The 19958-nt window shown below is 62.1% G+C and overlaps 2 protein-coding genes and 1 long non-coding RNA gene across 3 annotated transcripts; 2 read left to right on the top strand and 1 right to left on the bottom strand.

Moving 5' to 3' along the window:
• Positions 1–80: 80 nt before the first annotated feature.
• On the top strand, positions 81–1836 carry LOC106487695 (protein ABHD15). Its single transcript, XM_067309934.1, has 3 exons — positions 81–464; positions 623–1149; positions 1358–1836. The coding sequence occupies exons 1-3, from the start codon at positions 81–83 to the stop codon at positions 1830–1832; spliced, it is 1386 nt and encodes a 461-aa protein (XP_067166035.1). The 3' UTR covers positions 1833–1836.
• Positions 1837–5252: 3416 nt separating this feature from the next.
• Positions 5253–7109, top strand: LOC106487701 (uncharacterized). Its single transcript, XR_001293107.2, has 2 exons — positions 5253–6155; positions 6713–7109. It is a non-coding gene; the product is annotated as an uncharacterized lncRNA (long non-coding RNA).
• A 3136-nt stretch (positions 7110–10245) lies between these two features.
• LOC106487696 (apoptosis-inducing factor 3-like) lies at positions 10246–17860 on the bottom strand. Its single transcript, XM_067309561.1, has 18 exons — positions 17799–17860; positions 17496–17605; positions 17306–17415; positions 16533–16577; positions 16370–16451; positions 16123–16235; positions 15605–15691; positions 15026–15117; positions 14650–14780; positions 13939–14054; positions 13423–13494; positions 13035–13098; positions 12494–12570; positions 12295–12412; positions 11723–11821; positions 11137–11212; positions 10487–10591; positions 10246–10362 (listed from the first exon to the last, which is right to left on the bottom strand). Exons 1-18 carry the CDS (start codon positions 17858–17860, stop codon positions 10320–10322), a joined length of 1602 nt encoding a protein of 533 aa, XP_067165662.1. The 3' UTR covers positions 10246–10319.
• Between the last annotated feature and the right edge of the window lie 2098 nt (positions 17861–19958).

Here is a 19958-nt window from a genome sequence, read left to right as displayed (position 1 = left end):
AGCGTCGCCCCAGGCCGCCGCTCGGTCCCTGCCCCACGGGTCCCTCTGGCTCGCAGGACGGCCGAGGCCCGGCCCCGGCCATGCCGCTGTGGGCCCTGGCTCTGGGCGCCCTCCTGGGGCTGCTGGCGACCCTGTGGGGCGGGCGGCGGAAAGCCCCCCGCGGCCCCCGGCTGCTCTGCCGGCCCTCGGCGCTGGCCCTCCACCTGGAGCGGCGCTGCCCGGCGCTGCGGCGGGCCCCGGCGGGCTGGGCGGCTCTGCCCGCCCTGCAGACGCTGCTGGGGGTGGCGGGGCCGGCGCCGGGCGGGCTGCGCTTCCTCCGCACCCACCTGCAGATGAGCGACGGGGGGCTGGTGGCGCTGGACTGGGCCGCGGGGCCGGCGCCGGCGAAGCCAGGGCAGCAGCCGCCCCCTGTGCTGCTGCTCATCCCCAACTCCTTCGGGAAGGTGACGCGCAACCTGAGCCAGGTAACGCGGGCAGGGGAGCGGGGGGCATGGCCGCCGCGCCGCCCGCTGCTGCTCGGTGGCCTGGCCTTGCTCAGGGGTGTCGGACTGTGCAGGAACCGCTTGGCACCAGGTTGTCCCCAGCCTCGCTGTTGGGCAGGAGAGGCCGAGCTGTGTTTTAGGGGAGCCAGGGGGGTGCAAAATGCTGGCTGCGGCAGCGTGGGGAGCCTGCCCCGCTGCAGCAGCAGCAGCAGCAGCGGTGGCGGCTTCCTCTGAAGCTCGGCACCAGCAGGCCAGGCTTGCGGGCGGCACTTCCTTCCCCCCCGGCACGCTCATGGCCTTGCCGCTGTCCCCAGCTCTGCCGCCTGGCCCTGCTCCATGGCTACTGTCCGGTGGTCTTCAATCGCCGTGGCCACAACGGCTGCCCCCTGAGCACCCCCAAGCTGCAGCCCTACGGGGACCCCGCCGACCTGCAGGAGGCTATCCGCTACCTCCGCTGCCGCTGCCCTGGAGCCCAGCTTTTTGCCGCCGCGGAGAGCACCGGTGCCGGGCTGCTGCTGTCGCACCTGGGGGAATGCGGCTCCTCCAGCCAGCTGGCCGCCGCCGGCTGCATCTCCCCCATCTTCAGCCCTCGCAAGTGGTTCGAAGGCGGCTGCCCCTGGCACTGGCAGCAGCCCCTGCTCCTGTACCAGAAGGCTTGGCTTAGCCGGTGAGTGACCGGCCAACGCGCGGCTTCCCCAGGGATGGACGGATGGACGGACGGACGGGGGACCCTGGGGGATTGCCCCTCGTTTCCGGGCCCCACAGCTGGTGGGGACCGGCAGAGCCTGGGCAAGGGAAAAGGCTTGGCTCACGAAGCCGTCGCATCCTCCGGCTCCTGCCCGGCTCTCACCGCCATCTGTCCTCGCCCTCCCCAGCTTTGCCACCGCCTTGGGGGAAGTGCTGCCCCTGGAGAGTTTCTTCGGAGGCCGGTCGCTGAGGGAGCTGGAGGAGGCCCTGTTCTGCCAGGCGCAGGGCTGGGACGCCTACTGGGAGAGCAATGACCCCTTGCGGGACGTGGACGAGGTGGCGGTGCCCGTTCTCTGCATCTGCAGCCAGGACGACCCCGTGTGCCGGGGCCCGGGCAACGGCCCGCCCCGGGAGCTCTTCGAGACGAACCCCTACTTGTTCCTCGCGCTCGCCCGGCACGGCGGCCACTGCGGCTTCCTCCAGCACGGCCTGCGCGGCTCCTGCTGGAGCCACGAGCTGCTCCTGGAGTTCTTCCAGGCCGCCGCCGACTTCCTCGGTGACGAGGGGAAGGCCAAAGGGGCTGGGGCGCCGGCAGCGCGAGCCACCGGTGCCGGCGAGGCCTGCGGCGACGTCCACGGCTGGCGGCGCTCCTACACCCGCTGACGGCTTGGGGGGCCCGGAGGGTGGGGGGGTCCGGGGGGGCGCCATGGCCGGCCGCGCTGTAACGACTGGCCGCCAACAGGACGGCGGGGCCGGCGCCCCGCTGCTGCAGCCCGTGTCCCAGCCCTTCCTGGGTCTCGCCGTCCATCCCGGGGTGGGGGGCTGATCCCAGGGTGGGGGCGGGGGGCGGCAACGGCCCCCCGGCACTGGGGGGGGGGCTTCCCGGGGGGGGGGGGGCAGCACCCGGGCACCGGGCTCCCTCCAGCGGCCGCAGCCCGCGCGGCGGGGGAGGGGGATGCACGGGGGACCCAGGCGTCCGGGGGACCCGGGCGGAGGTGGGGGGGGGGCGCGTTACGCAACGCCGGGGCGCGGTGCCTATACATGGGCAGGCGGCGGCGCCGGGGGCCCCCGCGCGGGCATGACGCGGCGCCGCAACCAGCTGGCTGAGGTCACAGTGACGTCAAAGGCGCTCCGGGCTGTCAGCTGGAATCCGGCGAGCCGCGCTGACGAGGCAGCCGGCCTTAAAGGGGTCCCCGCGGCGGGCGCAGGGGAGGTGGACCCCACCGGGGACAGGTGAGTGCCTGGACCCCCCAGCGGGGGCTGCGAGGCTGGGGAGGGCGCCGGGGCTGCTGGCCCAGAGGGGGTTTCCGGAGCCCCAGCCCCGTGGGGAGAAGCGGGGCCGAGACCCCACCGCCACCCCAGGCAGCCCCCAGCCCCGAACCACCAGGGAGGCCGTTCCCTCGGGTGGGCCTGGGCTCACTGGTGGCTGGGATGCCGTCCCCGATCCTGGTCCTGGCAGCCACAGGAGGGGCCTTGCCGCCCCCCGGCTGTGGGTGTCGGAGCCCCAAGGGCCTCCCAGCGCTGAGCCCAGCGGCTGGAGCCGGGGCAGAGGCCTGGGCCTTGGATCACCTCTCCCCACAGCCCACAGAGGGGAGAAGGGCGCCATGCTCTCTGCGGGGCGCCCACCCACCGAGGGGGCCAGCCCCAACCAGGAGGGTCTCAAACTGCTTTCCAAGCTTCCCTGTTCGGAGGCGGGCGAGTCCTTCGCCTGCCCGACCAGGAGTCCTTCCTGGAGCTTGTCCAGGAGCGGAGCCGGGAGCCAGGCTCGGATCGGGCCTTGAGAGCAGGCCGGAAGGAGAGGCCATGGGCAGGCTGCCCCGCCACGGCCAGGGTGGCTCCCGCTCACCAGGCCCCGGCCCAGGCGAGCATGGCGGCTCCCACCTCGGTGCAGTGAAGGCCTCTGGGCCCAGCCAGGCCACAAAGAGGGCGATCCCCAGAGCCAAGGTCCCTGCTGTGGGGGAGGCTGCAGCCGTGCTGGGGAGCAGGACCCGGGGCCTGTGGCCTGGAGGTCTCCGCAGCGATTGCGGGGGACGGCGGCCCCACGACCCGCATCCAGTGTCCCCAAAGGCCAGGCCAGCCCTGGCCCTCGATGCTCCCGCCAGGCCCATGGGGCACCCGGGCCTCCCCCTGGGGAAGGGTCCCCGGGGCCGCCGAGCGGGGCCTGGCGTGTCGGGGCGCGTCCCCGGGGCCGGGCTCGGTGGTGCCGCCACCCCTGCTCCCCGGGCGCGGCGCCGCGGCCCCCTTAAGAAGGGCGCCTGGGGCTCCAGGCGGGCAGCGCCGCATGCGGCGGCGGCGGCGGCGCGTGGGAGTCACGTGGGCGGGATGTGGAGCCAGCCCATTGGCCCCCCCGCCCCCCTGTCCGCTGCAATCAGCTGTTACTGGGGCGAAGGGCAGGAAACGTCCTTAAAGGGGCACCGCCGCCCGCTCCCCCTCTCCCCTCCTCCCTTCCCCCCGAGACTCGCCCCGGCCGGAGCTGCAGACCCCGAGCTGCCCCCGGGGCAGGGCATCCGTCGCGGCTCCGCTCGCCGTCCCGCGCCGCCCCCCCGACAGTCGGCGCGGGCCGGGCGCGGCCCCTTTAAAGAAGTTGTCCAGTCATCGCGCGGCCGGCCGGCACTGCCAAGTCATTGGGTTCAGCTGAGTTCCTCCGGCCCCGCCCCCCGCGCGCGCCGATTGGCGCCCGGTGAGGAACCTCACTTCTGATTGGCCGCCAACTTGGAGTAACTTCTCGGAATCGGTCTGTGTCACTAGCATAAGCTCTTAAAGGCGCAGGCGGCGCCAGCCGGAGGTCAAGAGGTGGCGGCCAACGCGGCCCGGCGTCAGCGCCGCGCCCAGCGCGTGGCCTGCCGGGCTCGGGGCAGTGGGGGCGGCCGCAGGCAGGTGCTGGGGGGCCGTACCCGGCCTCGGGCGGCAGGCGGCGAGCGGGCCGCGGCCGGGTCTGCGGGGACTGGCCCTTTAAGAGCCGCCCCCACACACACCCGCTCCCTCATTTCACCCTCTTGAAAATGCCAACTCACAGCACGCGGGGCATGCCGGGAGCGCTCGCGCGGCGCCGAACTACAGCTCCCGGCATGCCCCGCGGCGGGGCACCGCCCAGCCGTTTCCTAGGCAACCGCCGGCCGCTGGTTGGACAGGGCCACTGCCAGTGCCCTCCCGCGGGGATGGGCGGGGCGGGGCGCGAGCTCTCCCCTCCCATTGGCTAGGCGGCGGGCGGTGCTGGGCCGCCACTGGCGGCGCTGAGCGGCAATCAAGGCGGGGGCGGGCGAGGCGCGGGGACGCCGCGCCGCGGGGGGGGCGGGGCGCGCGCCGTCCGTGCCGGGAGGCGATTGGCCGAGGGCGGAGCCGGTGGGTGGCTGCGTCATGACTCCGCCAGCTGATCCGAGACGGGAGCCGGCGAGTGCGGGGCGCAGGGGGAGGCGGCGGCGGCGGCGGCGGGGCCGTAGCGGGGCGGCGGCAGCGGCGGGCGCCCAGGTGGGTCCGGCGGGGCCGCGCCGCGCCGCGGTGGGGCTGGGGCAGGGAGGGGCGCCGGCGGACGGGCCCCGCGCAGCGCCGCCGCCGGTGCCCCGGGAGCCCCAGGCCGGGCGGGGGGCCGAGCCCCGCCGCGCCCGGGGGCCCCGCCGGGGAAGGTCACCTTCCCCCGGGCCGCGCGGCGGCGGCGGGCCGGGCTCGCCCCGGCGCCGCGCTCCCAGGGGCTCCGCGGGCGCCGCCCTGGCCGGGCGGCCTCGCCCCCGGTGGCGGCGGGGGGGCTGGGGCCGGGGCGCGGCCCCGCTCCGGGGGGTCCCCTTGGGGCGGGCGGCGCCGCAGCCGGGGCCGCCTCGCGGCGGGCGGCGGCCGCCCCGGGGGTGACCTTCACTCCGGGGCCGGGCGGGGCAGACTTTGCCCCGCGGCCGCTCCCCGCCGTGGGCACGGACCGGAGCATCCCGGGGGGGCGACGGGCCGGGGGGGCGTCTGGGTGTCCCGCGAGGGCGGGCGGACCGGCTTTACGGCAGCGGGGGGCAGAGCTGGCTTTACGCTGGGGGGAGCCGGCTTTACCGGCTGGGGGGACACTGGACGAGGGGGGAGGTGGCCGGTTTAACCGGGAGAGGGACCCCTGGGTTGGGGAAGCCTCGGTTTTACTGGGAAGGGAGGGGGGACCGCAGTTGTGCCCCCATCGCTGCCCTCCCCACACCCCAATGCTGGCGGGGTCCCTCGGTGCTGGGGGGCTTCCCGGTACTGGCCAGGCCCCCCCCGCAAGCCCCAGTGCCAGCAGGGCCCTGCGGCTCGGCGGCGGCGGCGGGTGCTGATTCATGGGCCGGCGGGGGTGGAGCAGCGGCGGGACCCCAGCGGAGCCGCGCGCTGGAATCCGGACCAGATGTACCCGGCACGCCAGGAATGCACGGCATCCCCGCCAGGCCCGGCGCCGACCCAGCCGCCCGCCGCCGCGCTGCGCCCCGACCCACCGCTGCCCGCCCACCGCTGGTGCCACCCGCAGACCCCCGCCGTGATGCCCAGCCTGGCCCTCGTGGGGTCCGGGCTTCCCCCGCCACCCCCGGAGGCACGAGGCCAAGCGGGAGCCTGGGGCCCGGTGGCATCCCGAATACCTTGGGGTGACGCCAAGGGGAGGATGCTCCAGGGGAGCCGCGTTAGCCTCTGTGCGGCCCCCTGGGTGAGAGGGGGCCAGCTCTCCCCACGGCGGGGATGGCTGCTTGGGAGGTCTGAGCCGACTGTAACTGCCTGGGAGTTTCCCAGAAATCGGTCCCCGCAGCTGAAGTGCTGACAGGGCCTAAGCTGAGCAGAAAAGGGGTTTTCCTGGAAGGAGGGGGAAGAAGTGGGGTCCCAGGCTGGCCCGTGGGCCGTGTTGCTCACGCTCTTGCAAAATGACACGAAAAAGCTCTGCTCCCTGAATTCCCCTGGTGGTCACTTGGCAGTGGCGGCCTGATGAAGTGTCTTCCTTGGCAGGCGGTGGCTGGCCCCCGGCCAGGTGGGACCCTGCCAGCCGAGATGCCTGAGGTGAGCAGCTGGGGAATGCCTTAACCTGTACCCGGGGCCACCGTCCTGCCGCTGCAGCAGGCCCAAAGCGCTGGCTGCCTCCAGCGGCTCCGATCCGTGCCTTAGCCTTCCTGCTAAGGCCGCTCGTTCCTGCAGGAACAAGTTGTCTTATCTCTGTTTTCCAGCAGAAATGGCCTTGATTTTTCTGCGTGTTGCTGGCATTTGGCAGGTTTTAGGGCTTGCTGTGGGTGTCAGAGCAAAAGCACCACCTGCTTTGGGAAAGGGGAGGGATGGCTGATGTCGAGCCTGGGGAAGAGTCGAGGACGTAGCTGTCTCGAGCTCTCCTGTAACAGTTCTGGGGTAGCTTGCTGCCGTGGCCCACTTTGCAGCCGCTCTCCTGCGAGCGCCCAGCACCGAGGAGCTTCCGCGAGCGAAGAAGGGGGCAGCAGATCGGTGCTTGGTGCTGGGGAGGGGGTGAGGAGCAGGGTCGGCTCTCCCTCCATGGGGCAAGTGGTCCGGGTGCCATTTCAGGCTAGCAGTGTTCAATCCTGGCTCTGATGTGTTTGTTTCTTTCCCAGCTGCTGCCCCGGCTGCCGTGCTCCTGGCTAACCAGCACCAGTTCTTCAGTGGCAAGCTTTATGTCCTTCTCTAGTAGCTAAAGCTGCCAGTTGAAGAACTGTTGAATGTAGCCACTCTCTTCTTGTTGGACGTCCATTAGATCCGTGTCCTGAACAAGCGGGATGAGCAAGCCTGCAGCATCCGGTGGATTAACCCCTCTGCGGGCTGAGGATGGGCCCTCCTGGGATGAAGAACTTGCCTTGTGGCCTCCAAACAGAGCCTCAGCTGTGGGATTGCCAGAAAGTCATACCAGCAGGGTTGTGAAATGGGGAGCGGGGTCACCACCGTGGGGTGACGCTTAACCAAGAGAACTAGAGAAGACCGTGAAAGGGGTATTAAACTTGGTTTTGCTGCACAGTACCTTTTAGGAAGTTTGTTACCCATGGGATCTCTGGGCTCAGGACCTGCCTGAAGGGAAGATGTGGTGGAGATGGTGGCTGTGGACTGAGCTCTCCTGGTGGGGCAGGGGGGAGGGGGTTGTAATGTCAGAGTGCTTGAGCCCCTGCCAGCGCTGCCTCGGGGCAGTGCCTCGAAGGTCAGAGGAAGAGGGTTGGCTTTTTGGGACCCCTTGGTTTGTCACGAGCCAAAGGGCTGACCGTGGGCGTTGCGCTGAGCAGCCCAGGGTGCAGCTTGCAGGACCGACCTGCTGCTGCGCCCAAGAGCAGGGGTGGTCCCGCAAATAGCCCTATGAATAGCGAACGGGAGCAGACGGAAGCGCAGGTGGAATCGCTGTGGGTTTGGCTTGAGTGCTGATGGGTGGGAGCGAACGCCCCTTCCCAGGCGAGCAGGGACCCGCTGGCCTGCGGCAGCCCCTCGAGAGCCTCCAGCAGCACGGCGGGATGGAGCCGGAGGGGAGGAAACCGAGCTGCCCTTGTGCGGGTCGGGGCTGGGTGTGGCGGAGCCGGGCTGCAGCGCGCGGCGCCTGACTCAGGGCCGAGTCACGCACAGCCCCAGACATCGCTTCCGGGAACCGGCACCCCGCGAGGGCTGGGCAGCCCTGGCTGCAGCCCGTGCTGGGGCAGCGCCAGGTCCGCAGGTATTTGGATGCAGCGGGCTGGGCATCGCCGCGTCAGCTGTGCTGGTTTGCCCTCCCCGCCTGAGCTGTGGGTGAGCCCTGGCCAGCGGCGCTGAGAGGGGGCTGGGTGAAGCTTTCTGGGTGCATCTGTGTTTTTAGGCTCCACTCCTCTGTTGGATGGAAGCAGAAAAGGGCCCGTTGAGGGGACTCGGAAGCTGTTCTCTGGGAATGGAGATTCCCCTCTTGGCCTTGCACTGGGGAAAGGATGGATTGGGAGCTGTATAACTCTGTGCAGCTTGGTACCGGGCAAAATGTCAGTATGGAAGTGCTGCAAGGACAGGCGAGAAGGGCGCCTCGAGGCCCTTCCCTGGGCTGTGTTCCTTGCTGCATCCTAGCCCTCTTCCCAGGGATGTCTCCCAGGTCAGGCCACTGGGTGGTGCAGCAAAGCCCCCCATTGCTGGAGCGGTTCCCAGCCCCGTGCTGCCAGGAAGGACTCCCCCGGAGCCTCTGCGCTCCCAGAGGGGGACGCCCGCCGTAGGGGCGGAACGCGGCACTGCCTGTGCCACCAGCTCCCAGGCTGGTTTGGTGCCCAGGAAGCACGGGAGCATCTGGATGCTGCTGTTGGGCATAGCCTGCCAGACAGATCGCTGCCTGTCCTGGATCAGAGGGCGGGCAGGGAGAAATGGTCCTGTGCTGAAATGAGTCTACGCAGTCTCAACTAAACTTGTCTGTCCAGGCTCCAGATGCCCAGGGCAGGATTGCTACCGAATTTTGGCACACAGCAGTGTGCAGAAAGCAGCCTGGTGTCCGTTAGCTGTCTGTAGTGTTGGGCGGGTAGAGAGGGAGCACATCTTAACCGTTCCTCGTCTTGGAGCCCTTCATTCCAGCCTGTTCTGATATAAAACTGCTCTGTTTGGCATGTTGATGGCTACCAGAAGCTGAGTTCCTTCATGGTTGCTGCCACCCAGAGAGAGCACAGTTGCTGAGCCCACTCGGATCGATCTCTGTTCAGAAAGGATCATGGAAAAACACCTCCGGTTTGATCCAGAGCCAGTCTCTTCTATGGCAGCTGCCTTGTTGCTGTACTGCAAGTTCATACAGAGTAACTGGCACCTGCTCAGCACTCGGCATGCCCTGGAGTGCACTGAGGGGCAAAAAATAGCTGGTGTGCATGCAGGATGGCCCCAGGGCAAGGAGGAGCAGCTCCGGGCTGCGCTTCCCAGCCCCCGCCGGTGCACTGCAGCAAGGTGCTGGTGAGGCTTGATAGGGAGGGGAGCTGCCTGCTCCTTCCACCAGTGTCCCTACTCTTGCAACGCTCAGATCTGCTCCTTCCTCCTGTCACCATGCAGGGCCGACGTGCTCTGCCAAAAACATAGCCACATCTCACCAGGGAAAGAACTATCTCAGGGCAGAGAATTGCCCTGAGCAATTCAACAGCACGAAGTCTGCTGAGGTCAGGAAATGTAAAATGCGGTATTTCAGGTGAACTTCATGTATTAGGTACCAGAGCGCAGATGCGTGCGTTTAAAACAAAAACAGCATCACCCTATCTCATTTGCTGAGCCGAGAGGCTCTGCTATGTTTAGCCCATGTCCATTGTAAAAGCAGAGGGATTTTAGGCTGACAAAGTAGTTGTTCCTCTGGGAACTTGCCCTGCTTTCGGGGCTTACCCTTCCTCTTGCGAAGGGCCATGTGACCAGTGAGTAAGTGCAGCGTTTGCAGTGTTTCCTGTAGAAAGCACAGATTGCTTACCGTTGCTTTGCAAAAATCTAGTAACTCCTTCCTCTAGCACTGAGCCTGTGCTTCCTGCAGCATCCAGCTGCCTCCTCAAAGCGTTCCCCCCATGCACAGACACCGCAGGAGAAGGGATGCCACCGGGGTTGGTGTCTATGCTAGCAAGGCTTGGATCTCTCTGGCTGCTATGAGGTGGTGGGAAGTGCTCTCTGTGGAAACTAATGCAATATTCAAGACTGCTGTAGCGATGCCAGCAGGTGCTGTTCACTCAAAGGTCGTATCGCAGCCCTCTGTCCTTAGGGGTAAGGTATTCGGTGTGAGTTCTTGCACACAGGCTATGTAGTTCCCAGCTGTGAGAGCACAGCTCGCCTTGGCCACAGCTCCCCTTGCTGGGAAAACATGCTTTTGGAAAGCAGAAGGTCAGTGTGACCGGCGTGCTGAATGAAAGCTCCTGCCAACAGCAAGCTGGGGGCAGGGGGGGTAGAGCTGGTGCATTTACGGGCTTACGGCCTTCTCTCTGCTCAGATCCTCAGCAGAGCTGAGCTCCAGGACTTGGGCATCCTCCCCTTGTCCAGTGCAGCAGATCCCACTCCAGGAGACAGGGGAAAGTGCTGCTTTGCTTTGTCCCAGCTTTCTTTGGCTGTGGCGTGCAAGTGAGCAGCCCAGAGCCAAGGGTTGACTGCAAACAGAAAACGCAGGAACTCGGATCAGCTTCTCTTGTGCCTTTATTTCTGCTGTGCCAGGATGGGAGGATGTTGAGCTGAGAAGCGGTAACACCTGGGTGGCTCTGTGCCCTTTGCGGCAGTGCGCGTACTAGCTTAGGTGTGTGTCAGCCAGGGTATACTGGTGATATCGCAGGCCCTGAAAACAAGAGGTACATTGGGGAGTTGCAGTAAGTCATCTTGACTTCGCGTCTCTCGGGGGGCTCTCTGCTTGTGTGGGGAATGCAGTGCAGAGTGGCCCAACAGCTCGGGGTGTCACTTACTCTGCTTCTTCTTTAGAGATTTGTTTTCCTGAGCATAAAACTTCTGCAATCAGAGACACCATGGGGTCACAGTTTAGGCTGGCAGCCGCAACCACATAGCCATCCCTGAAAGAGAAAGCAGAAGTATGTGGATCTCCCCAGAGCAAATAACTCGGCGTGGCAGCATCCCAATGCTGCTGTGGCTGTAGGCCAGCAGTATATTGGAGCAATCAGGGCAAGGCTGATCCTGCAGCATGCATGGCAACTTGCAGCAGACCGCCTGGTGCTGCTGGAGGCTGGGCACCGAGTCTGAGAGCAGGGGGAGAGGGAGATGTGTCCCCGGCTCCCTGCCTAGTGGGTATCTCTGTCCCAGTGAGTGCTAGCCTTTCCCATTTTGGTTTTGGGGCCACGTGGCCTCTCTATCTGATCTCCCGTGGAAGCTGCTCGAAGCTCGGTCTCTCCTCCTTGCCTGTCCTGCTTCATTTTTCTCTCCATGCTCTGAAATCATTTCACTGCTGGTCCAATGGCCTCCTGTGGTGTGCAGCCACAGGAGGGTGACATGGAGCTGCATCCCCACCAAAGGCGGCTCTGCAGGTTGTTACGGAGAGGTCTGGGCCCTGTTCCCCGAGTGCTGCTGTGTCAGGGTGCAGACTGGCTGCAGATTCACTCACCTGATGTAAAAGATCAGGAACTCCAGTTGCTCCAGGCTGCCCTTCACGACGGTGTCCGTGTATCCCTCCCCGCAGCCTGTGAGAGATCATTACAGCCTGCTCAGGGAGCTCCAGCACAGCAGCTGCCACCAGTCCCACCACAGTGCCACAGCAAGTGCAGGCAGGGGAGAAGGGACGTGACTCTGGCTGGTGGAGGGCCTGGGCTGGGGCTGGGCCAGGGATGGGGAGTGGGTTTAGAGGCCCCAGGCAAGCAGAATGGACCAGGAGGTGGAGGACTGTGCCATGACCCCAAGCCTCTACTCGGCTTGGAGAGAGAAGTTCTTCCTGCTTTGTAATTTCTAAGCCACTAGAGATCAGCAAAGAACAAGGGCTCTGTGTATCTTGTGGGCCCAGATCTCAGAAACAGGGCTCACAAACCCGCTGTGGCAGCCAGTCCAAAGCTTGAACTGCTTCGGGTAACCTCTGTAACTGCTTCTGCCCACAGCCTGGACAAGGTCTGCGTGTTTGCAAACCCCAGACCCAGTAATATCCAAGCAGCTCAGCTAGGAGCCAGTTGAGCTGTTCTCATCTCTCTGCTCCCTCCTACCTGCATAGCGGATGCTTTTCCCAAGCATTGTAGTCCAGAAGAAGGGGACAGTGTGCAGTTCCTTCTGTTTCTTCAGCATGTTTAAGGCAGCAATGTGACCTGTGATGACCCAGCAGAGGAAATATTTTTGTTTCTTGTAGATCTTCAAAGAAATTGCTGAATCTTAAGCCTGCTCATCCCAACCCCACCTTCTGGCTTCTTGGTGCCCCAAATCACTCGAGCTAAGAGCTGATGTGGACGGAGCAGTTATATGCCTTGGTCCAGACTCACTGAAGATTGGGCCAGAGGGTGCCTGGAGAGGTATCTCTCCCCTTCTCCCTCGCACCAGGGCTGGCTCCGGGTAAGCTGTTTGTGAGGAGCCAGGCTCCTGCTCTCTGATCAGTTTACCTACAAGGGCGCATGGCTAACTCATGATGCTTGTGTGTGCGCCACGGACCCTTTCTGCCCAGCTTTGGCCTGGGTAGCCAGCAGGCAGGGCTCCCCGCATCCTGTTGTTGTGCTGTCCCTTCGGCCCCCCTTCCTCGATACCTCTCTCCACGGGGAGCTAGAAGCAAGGCAGCTCCCTGTCTCACCGTGGGCCTCAGCCACCTGTTGGTGATGGATGCTTGATTGCTTCCCATTGAGCAGCGCTACAGGAAAGGAAACCACATCCCCCGCAGCAAAGACATTTGGGATGTTGGTTTGCATGAGCTGAGGGGACAGAAGGCAGTTAGTGCAATGATGGGGGGAATGGGACCGGGTGAGGACCCTGGACACCCAGCTGGCACTTACCAGATCCACCAGGATGGCACCGCTGCTGTCCCTGGCAATGGAGGTGCCCTTCAGAAATGCTGAACTGGGAGATGCCCCTGTGGGGAAAGGAGCAAGGACACATGCAGCAAAGCTCTGCAAAGGCAGGGAGGAAATTTGGCCTAGGCCCCTACAGCAGGCACATGCCTTTGGTGTCTGTTCGGTCCGCCTGGACCAGAGCAGCTAGCAGCAGTGACCAGTGCTTGGGCTGGTGCTTAGCTGATCCAGGGGCAATAAAACCAGGCCACAGAACAAAGTGCGCTCTGATAACACAGGAGCGACCTACAGAGCTCAGCAAGCATGCCAAAGTCATACAGAAAGTGCTGCTTCCCTCCTGCCAAGTGATTGCTCACGGGCAAGGGACTTTCTCAGGTGTTTGGGGCCAGGAGGAAGGGCTGGATAATACAGTAAGGAAGAGATGCAAGGAATGGTGTGCCCTGGGAATGGACTAGAGTTCTCTGGGATTGCTGGTTGCTTTCCCCATCCCCCAAACTGCCTCTTTCTCCCAACTGGAGTCTCTTACCTATTCCAGCCAGCACCACATCTGCAGGTATTTTCTTTCCACTGTCCAGAACAGCTTCTGTGACCTAGGAAAGAAGCAGAATTATTAACAAAGGGCTAAAAACTCTGTGCTAATTCCCACAGCCTCCCAGCTGCCTGGTTCTTTGCTTCCCTAGGTTCAGATCTTGACTTTAAACCACTTTGTCCAACTAACATGTTGCTAGGTACATAGGAGAAAATGAAGATGTTGCCCCTAAGATATAAACACATGCTGGTACCCTTTGAGCCCAGAGTTGTGTGCAGTGAGGGTCTGTACATGGCAAGAGAGAGTCTAGGCACAGGCATATACCTCAGTTTGGGGGTTTTCCCCCTAAAGCTATCGGTTCAGGAATCACAAGGGCATGACTGACCTTTCCATCTTTTCCTTTCAGCTCAGAGAGTTTTGTTTTCATGTAAAACTTCACCCCCTTGTTTTGCAGCATCTGTAAAGGAAGAGGAAGCTGGTACAAGTGCTCACTAGGAAAATCTAGGCTGATAAAAACAGCAGTACCCAGTCAAAACCCAGGCAGGGAGCTGAACTGCTGCTCCAGGCTGCAGAGAGGTTTCATTTGTTTCCCCACCTCCCAGCTGGTGCGGGGCACACTGGAAGCCCGGCTTGGCTTTCCTCAGCTATCCTGGTCAGGACCAGCGTGTGAGTGGGCTTGGTGATGTAGTTGATCTGGGGGAGATGTGACACTTGCGTGAGGGAGCTTGGGGCCAACCTTGTACGCACAGCTCGCTTCGGTGAGCCCTATGTGAGAAAGGTGGCTAGACATGTAAGGTTATGACTCAGAGCAAGGGCTGGATTGTCTGGGTTGGTGCAGATCACAAGGCTGTTTGGATGGTGTGTGTTCTCTGTCCTGGAAATTAACACCAGATTTCCTAACCTTCATGGCAACACCTCCAACCTGAGAACCCAGCACATTCTGGAAAGGGAACTCCTTTTTCTCCACCACCGAGATGGCAGCAGCCTTATCTGAGAGGAAGGCAGCTATCTCCATTCCTGCAAGCAAAGGACATGCCCAACGTAAGTCTGCTGCAAGCATGAACCTGCACCCTCCTCCTTGGAAATCTTTTCCCCTTCTAGATGAAGAGAACAACTCTGATGTATTGCCAGCACTTAACTGCTCTTCTATGCATTTCTGGGCTGATATATTTAGCCTCCCCCACCCCCAATTCTCTGTTCTCATGCACTGTTGACCCAGATATTAGGAACTACAAAGAAAAGCTCCTGGCTGTGTGCAAAACAGCCCCCTTTCCTTGCCTTGCCCCCTTCCTTTTCCAGTGCTTCTGGGGAGTCCAGCTCCTCCAAAGGACAGTAGCCTTTTCATAAGCTCCCTTTTGTAAGGACTTTTTCACATTTCCCTCCGTCCAGGTCCAAGAACTGTTTACAGCTCTCAAAGTTTCTGGCTATCACAAGAAAGAGTTACTGCACGCTGGGTAACACATGCCCCACTAGTTACAGGACTCCAGGGAGGGACCAAGCCAGGTAGCAAATGAACATCCCTTCCCTGAGGGCCCCTAGTTAATCTGCACACACAGCAGAAGTGAGTTTCAAGGCTATCATTAACGATTTGATATCCACCCCAGCCTGGTACCTACGAATGAAGCTCCTATGATCACCAGATTCTTGCCAGTCGCTAGCTCTAAGATCTTGCTAGAGTCTTCTGGGGTTTGGAGAAGACATATGTTCTGCAGGTCTGCACCTGGGACTTCCAGGGGGTTGGGGCTGAAAGAGAGATAATCCAGACATGTGTCATGATCATAAATGAAACAGGGAGGAAGGGAGGCCACACAAACCCACGCAATCCCTTGGCCTTCTCATCCCACCCTATCCTTTCATCTCATCCCCTATTCCCCTCCCTCTCATGCGCCTCTAGAGTGCCTGATGCTACTGAAGACCTCCAAGCCCCAGTATCGAGCCATCTTGTCCTGTCAGAAATCTTGCACATGACAAGTATTTTGTACACTCACTGGCTGCCTGTGGCAATGAGCAGGTGATTGTACTTCTGGGAGGACCCATTCTTGAAGCGGACCTTCTGCCTCTGGAAATCCACTGACACTGCCTGCAGGAGAAGATAGGAGGTGAAGATCAAACAAGCATCTCTGGTCGACACCAGCACTGGTGTCCTGCCACATCAATCTGTTCTGCTTGTCTGTGACTGAATCTCCTATATTTGAACACCAAGGTACAACAAGGAAATGCTGGGGTCCTGTCTCTCACTTCCCACAGGTGTTAGGCTTTGGGAACACTGAACATCACAGCACTAAATCTGGGTTCTTCTAAGGGGTGCACAGAAAGCTAGTTTCAAAGGTCACCCTTTTTGCATGTGATGGGCACAACTGTCCATGTGTAGTGTAGATAGATGTTACACCCAAAACACGCACACAGGCCCTAGCACTGGCCTTGGAGTGCTCTCCCAGGAGATAATGTGTACTGAAGCAGAGCCCTGCTTTCTGGAAATATAACATTATGCCTGCAGGTGTGGGCATCACCTCCACACAGCAGGGACAGGACCATGCATTGAGAACCCATCTGAGCTGCTCTCACACCTCTCTCTCTGTCCAGAGCTCTATGCCACGAGCATGAAGGAATTCAGGTGTCCTCAGGTAGATGTCCTCAGCCTTCAAGTTCATTTCCTGCAAATAAAGCAGAAATGTAAAGTGAAGCACTTCTTCCTACTGCCAGTGACACTCTTGCAGTGTTTACAGGGAAGTACATTTGCATAAGAGGCAAATTCTGCACTAGTGACTCACAGCTGCTCACACTGCCCCATCCCCATCATCTTCCTGTCGCCCCCTCAAAAAGCCATCAGCTCAGCTCTAGCAGGGAGAACTCAGTTGAAGGGGATAAAACCTCTAACTTATGGTGGACTTTGATCAAAGACTTTCTGGGAGGAAGCAGTGAGACATTAGCCGGGAAGTATACCCCCTTTCCTCGCGGGTATCTCAGAGCTCTGACTGGCTTGCCAGAATGGATCATTTTGTCACTCAGCCTGGTCCTGAATGTGGGCCATGCCCCTGAATCATACATGAAAGCTGGCACAGTGCTTCCCTTCCCACACACAAACCTTGCTCAGTTTAGACCTGTCATATGGGCTGTGTTTCTCTTTGGTGGCCATGATGATCCTGCCAGTGAAGCCCTCCTGGCGAAGTGTTTCTGCACAGACCAGGGCAGCGACACCTACAAGAGATGCTCAGCTCAGCCCCCCTACACATCACCCTGGGGAAGGAGGGAGGAGGAAAGCCCTCCCTGGAGAAGAGATTGGCAGCTCCCAGCATCTGTGGGGAGGGCAGAGTACAGACCACATCACTGACCTCCCCCCAGGAGCAGCACCGTGTCCTGGTTGAGAAGGCATCGCTTACTTGTGTCCTTCACCCTCCGGCTGCTTTCAAGATCCTGGAAGAAAGTGAGAAATACTGAAGTCACGTCTAGCCCAAGGTGCTGGCTGTGCTTAGTGACAGCAGGTAAGGTCAGTACCTTCATTTTTGCTGTAACAAACACCTTTCCATCTACCACTGTCACCTGCAGGGATGAAAGCAGAGTGCGTTTCAGTGCCGCGCTCAAGGGGTGGTGGCAGGAGCGCTCCTGAGCGGCGCCGCTCGAGCAGGCATGCTGCTCCATGCTTTCTGGCCCCGCAGTGACTGAGAGCACGGGCAGGCGTCTGGCTTGGCTGCTAGTGGGGATAACGGTGAGCTGCCACGCAGTTTAGAGCCTGGAGGGAAAGGTGTCTGGGACACAAAGCTAGAGACCCCCCCGGGAAGAAGCAGGGTGATGGAGTCTGGCCCTAAGGAGCAAGGATCAGGTGCCGCTGGGTGTTCGTGGTGGCCCCGCTCTGCTCAGCTGAACACCGCAGGACAAGGGTCTCGGTCACGCCGCGGCGAGCTGTGGCAGCTCCTGTTGGTGCTGACGAGCTCGCTAGCTTTTCTCCTCATCCCAGGGGCACTCAGGAAAAGGTACCAATCCTTTTTTCTTTTCTTTTTTCCTCCAAGAAGAGCTGGGCTGGCTGTGCGGGATGCAGTGCTGCCGGGGGTATCGCATCCCCCTTGACAGCCAGGAGCTTTGGGACAGGGGGCTACGCAACCCCAAGAAACGATCCCGTGTGCAGCAACATGTAACGGGAGCACGGCACCGGGGCAGGATCCTCCCGGTCGGCGCTGGGAATGGCACCCCGAGCGCTCACGGGAACGAGTGCAGGAAAGCGTGGAGGTTTGGGAGCGAGCCGGGAGGGGGACGTGCGAGCACGAATTCACCTTGAAGCAGGGAAGACAGTCCAGGGCAGGATACTCCTCGATGTCTCCGGTTTTGATGTTAAAGCAGGCGCCGTGCCAGGGACAGCGCAGCCTTTTGCCTTTCAAGATGCCTGTGATTAAAAGCAATAAACCCCCGAACCGTGCGATCAGCGTGGACGTTCCCGCCGGGGCCCTCGGGGCGGGGGGCTACCTCTGCTGAGCGGGGCGCCATGGTGGGGGCACCTGCTGCCCAGGGCGCTGAACTCCGTCCCGTTCCTCACCAGCAGCACGGTGTGGCCGGCCACCGTGGCCTCCCGGAGCCTGCGGGAGAGGCGGATGGGGAGGTGGGGGGCGGCTGGGGGGGGGACGCAGCGCCCCGGGGTGGGGAGCCGGGCTGGGCCAACATGGTGGCACGGTCGCCATGGCGACGCCGTCCCGGCCTCCACCACCATCACCACCAGCCCAGGCCTCATGGCGCCGCGCTGGGCCTTCCCCCCCGGGCCCGGGCACTCACTCGCCGTCCCGCATGTCGGCCTCCTCGCAGACCTCGGCGGTGACGGTGTCTCCGCAGTCCATGCCGGCGGCGCCTGCGGGTGAGCGGAGGGATGGGGGTGATGGCAGCGCCCCGGGCATGGCCTCCCCCTGGGCACTCACCAGCTCCTCGCCCCAAAAACCGGGGTGATGTCACCCCCCATCCGGGCTGGGGACAAAAAGCCGAGGCTCCCCCCCAGGGTGTCTGGCCACAGCAGGGATGACGGATAACAGCAAACACCTGGGAACGACCCGCACAGAAAATGCACGTTTCTCCACTTTTTCTCCCTTTATCCCCAAATTTGAAGCCCGTTCTGCAGCGCCGGGCTTGTTATGGGCACTAGCTGACAAAAATGCAGGTAACCCCCGTCTCAGTCGGCTTCCCGCCCAAAAAGGAGGCAAAAACCCCATCATTAGTGCTCTCCCGGCCTTAGCAAGCACTTTGTTAGGCTTGGCTGAGGGGCGAGGTTGCTTTCGTCTCTGTTTTGCAGGAAAAAAATGAAAAACCGAGCACAAAAGGTTCCGTCGGGGGGGTGCGTCGGTGTGGCAGGCAGAACAAGCAAAAAGAAACGCCGCGAGACACAGAAGCGACGACTCGCTGCCGCGCCGCCAGCATCCCCGAGGGAAGCACCGCGGCATACTCACGCGGTCCCGCCGCCGTCCGGGCGCTCCCGGCGAAAGCGATCCTGGCCGCCCTGGCCACCCGCCGCCAGCCCGCATCGGGGTCGACGCTCCCGGAAAGTTAGGCAACGCCTCGGCACCGGGCGGGAGCCAGAGGTGGGCGCCCCGGGAAGGAGCGCGGCAGTGTGGGAAGGAGCCGGCCCGCAACGCTTATCTGCTTTCTGCAATTGGTCGGCGCGTTGTTATTTGCGCTCGCCCGCGTTTAGAAACTGCTTGCAAAAGTGCTGGGGACGCTTAGGAACTGCGACGCAGGCGTGGTCTGAAGACTTGGCTGCATCGTGCGCAATACAGCTGGGGCAACAAAAATCGGGTAAACAGTTTTACCCCGGTGCGTGCCTGGTACCCCCTTTTCTTTCTTGACATGCGCTGCAGCTCAGCGCACTGTGTCTTTGCAGCACTTTGGGATGGTTTCACTCCTTTTTATGCATTTCTATAACATTCAAAATGATTTAGCTCAATTTTTTGGCCTGGAGTCCTTCCAGCTCCCGCTGATTTTAACGAGTATGAAGCATTCAGCATCTCTGCAAGTGACTTAAATACAAATTCTGCTTGTGCACATACAAATTTTGATTAGCCGACGGCCAGGCACCGGGGTCCCGGTGCTGTTTGTTCAGCGAAGGCGTTAGCTAAGCCTTACAGAAAGCAGTACGCTACTTACCCTTGGCCACCGTGCTATTTTTGCAACGGAGTGGGATTTGCAAAAATGGGAGTAATGCCTACGCTGTTTGTGTCTACTCCAGTTTTTGTCTCTATTTCACAGTCAATATGTCTGAAAACCTTAAAATATGCCTCAAAAGTTAGGGGGAAAAAGTTTCTCGGCGTGTTTTCACCATCTCCCTTGCGGTGGCAGAGCTTTGCAGGGACCAGCTTTCTGGAGCACAGCCCGGTCGTAAACCCAGCGTGTGGGGAGCGGGCAAACAAAAATCCTCCGCCGCGTCTTGCGGTGGGCTCGGCCCGGAGGAAAGGACGTGCACGTGGATGCTCTGCAAGCGCGAGGTGGAGCCGGCTGGTCCCGGGGACCCGATCCCACGCTGGCTATTTGCGACGCCGCTCGCTGCATCACGCGGTGGGCAAGCTGTTGGTGCCCGTTCCTCCGGGGCCGGTGCCAGGGCCGGGCAATATAACGAGCGAGCGTAGCCCCGGTGCGGTGCGTGCCCACGATGGGCACAGGTGTGAAGCTTTTTTCTCTCTCGGTGCCAACAAGCAGCTTTTGGGCTCTGCCTCCTGGCCAGGAGCCTGAGCGTGAAGCAGTTTGGCTGCTGAAGGGCTCTGTTTAAACTCTGTAATTATTCTCCAGAAGCAAGTTCCCACGTGGAGACGCAGCAGCCCTCGCGGAGGCTTTCTCTGACTCAGCAGAACTTGCCGAAAAATGCTGCTTGCCGAAAAACGCTTACGGACAAAAGCTGCAGCGCTCCAGCAAAGCGGCAGGTACAAAGGCTGGTGCCCGGCTTTGGGACGAGCC

Source organism: Apteryx mantelli, chromosome 22 (assembly GCF_036417845.1).
Source record: "Apteryx mantelli isolate bAptMan1 chromosome 22, bAptMan1.hap1, whole genome shotgun sequence".
NCBI lineage: Eukaryota > Metazoa > Chordata > Aves > Apterygiformes > Apterygidae > Apteryx > Apteryx mantelli.
This window is presented reverse-complemented; position numbering and strand designations above follow the sequence as displayed.

Bases quoted from the DNA above. Each gene is read 5' to 3' on its own strand.
- LOC106487695 (XM_067309934.1), top strand. From the start codon at position 81: ATGCCGCTGTGGGCCCTGGCTCTGGGCGCCCTCCTGGGGCTGCTGGCG. The intron at 465-622 runs GTAACGCGGGCA...GCTGTGTTTTAG, and splicing joins TGACGCGCAACCTGAGCCAG to GGGAGCCAGGGGGGTGCAAA. The intron at 1,150-1,357 runs GTGAGTGACCGG...CGCCCTCCCCAG, and splicing joins CAGAAGGCTTGGCTTAGCCG to CTTTGCCACCGCCTTGGGGG.
- LOC106487696 (XM_067309561.1), bottom strand. From the start codon at position 17,860: ATGGACTGCGGAGACACCGTCACCGCCGAGGTCTGCGAGGAGGCCGAC. The intron at 16,578-17,305 runs GTGAATTCGTGC...TCATCCCTGCAG, and splicing joins ACTGTCTTCCCTGCTTCAAG to GTGACAGTGGTAGATGGAAA. The intron at 10,363-10,486 runs GTAAGTGACACC...TCTTGTTTTCAG, and splicing joins ATCTCTAAAGAAGAAGCAGA to GGCCTGCGATATCACCAGTA.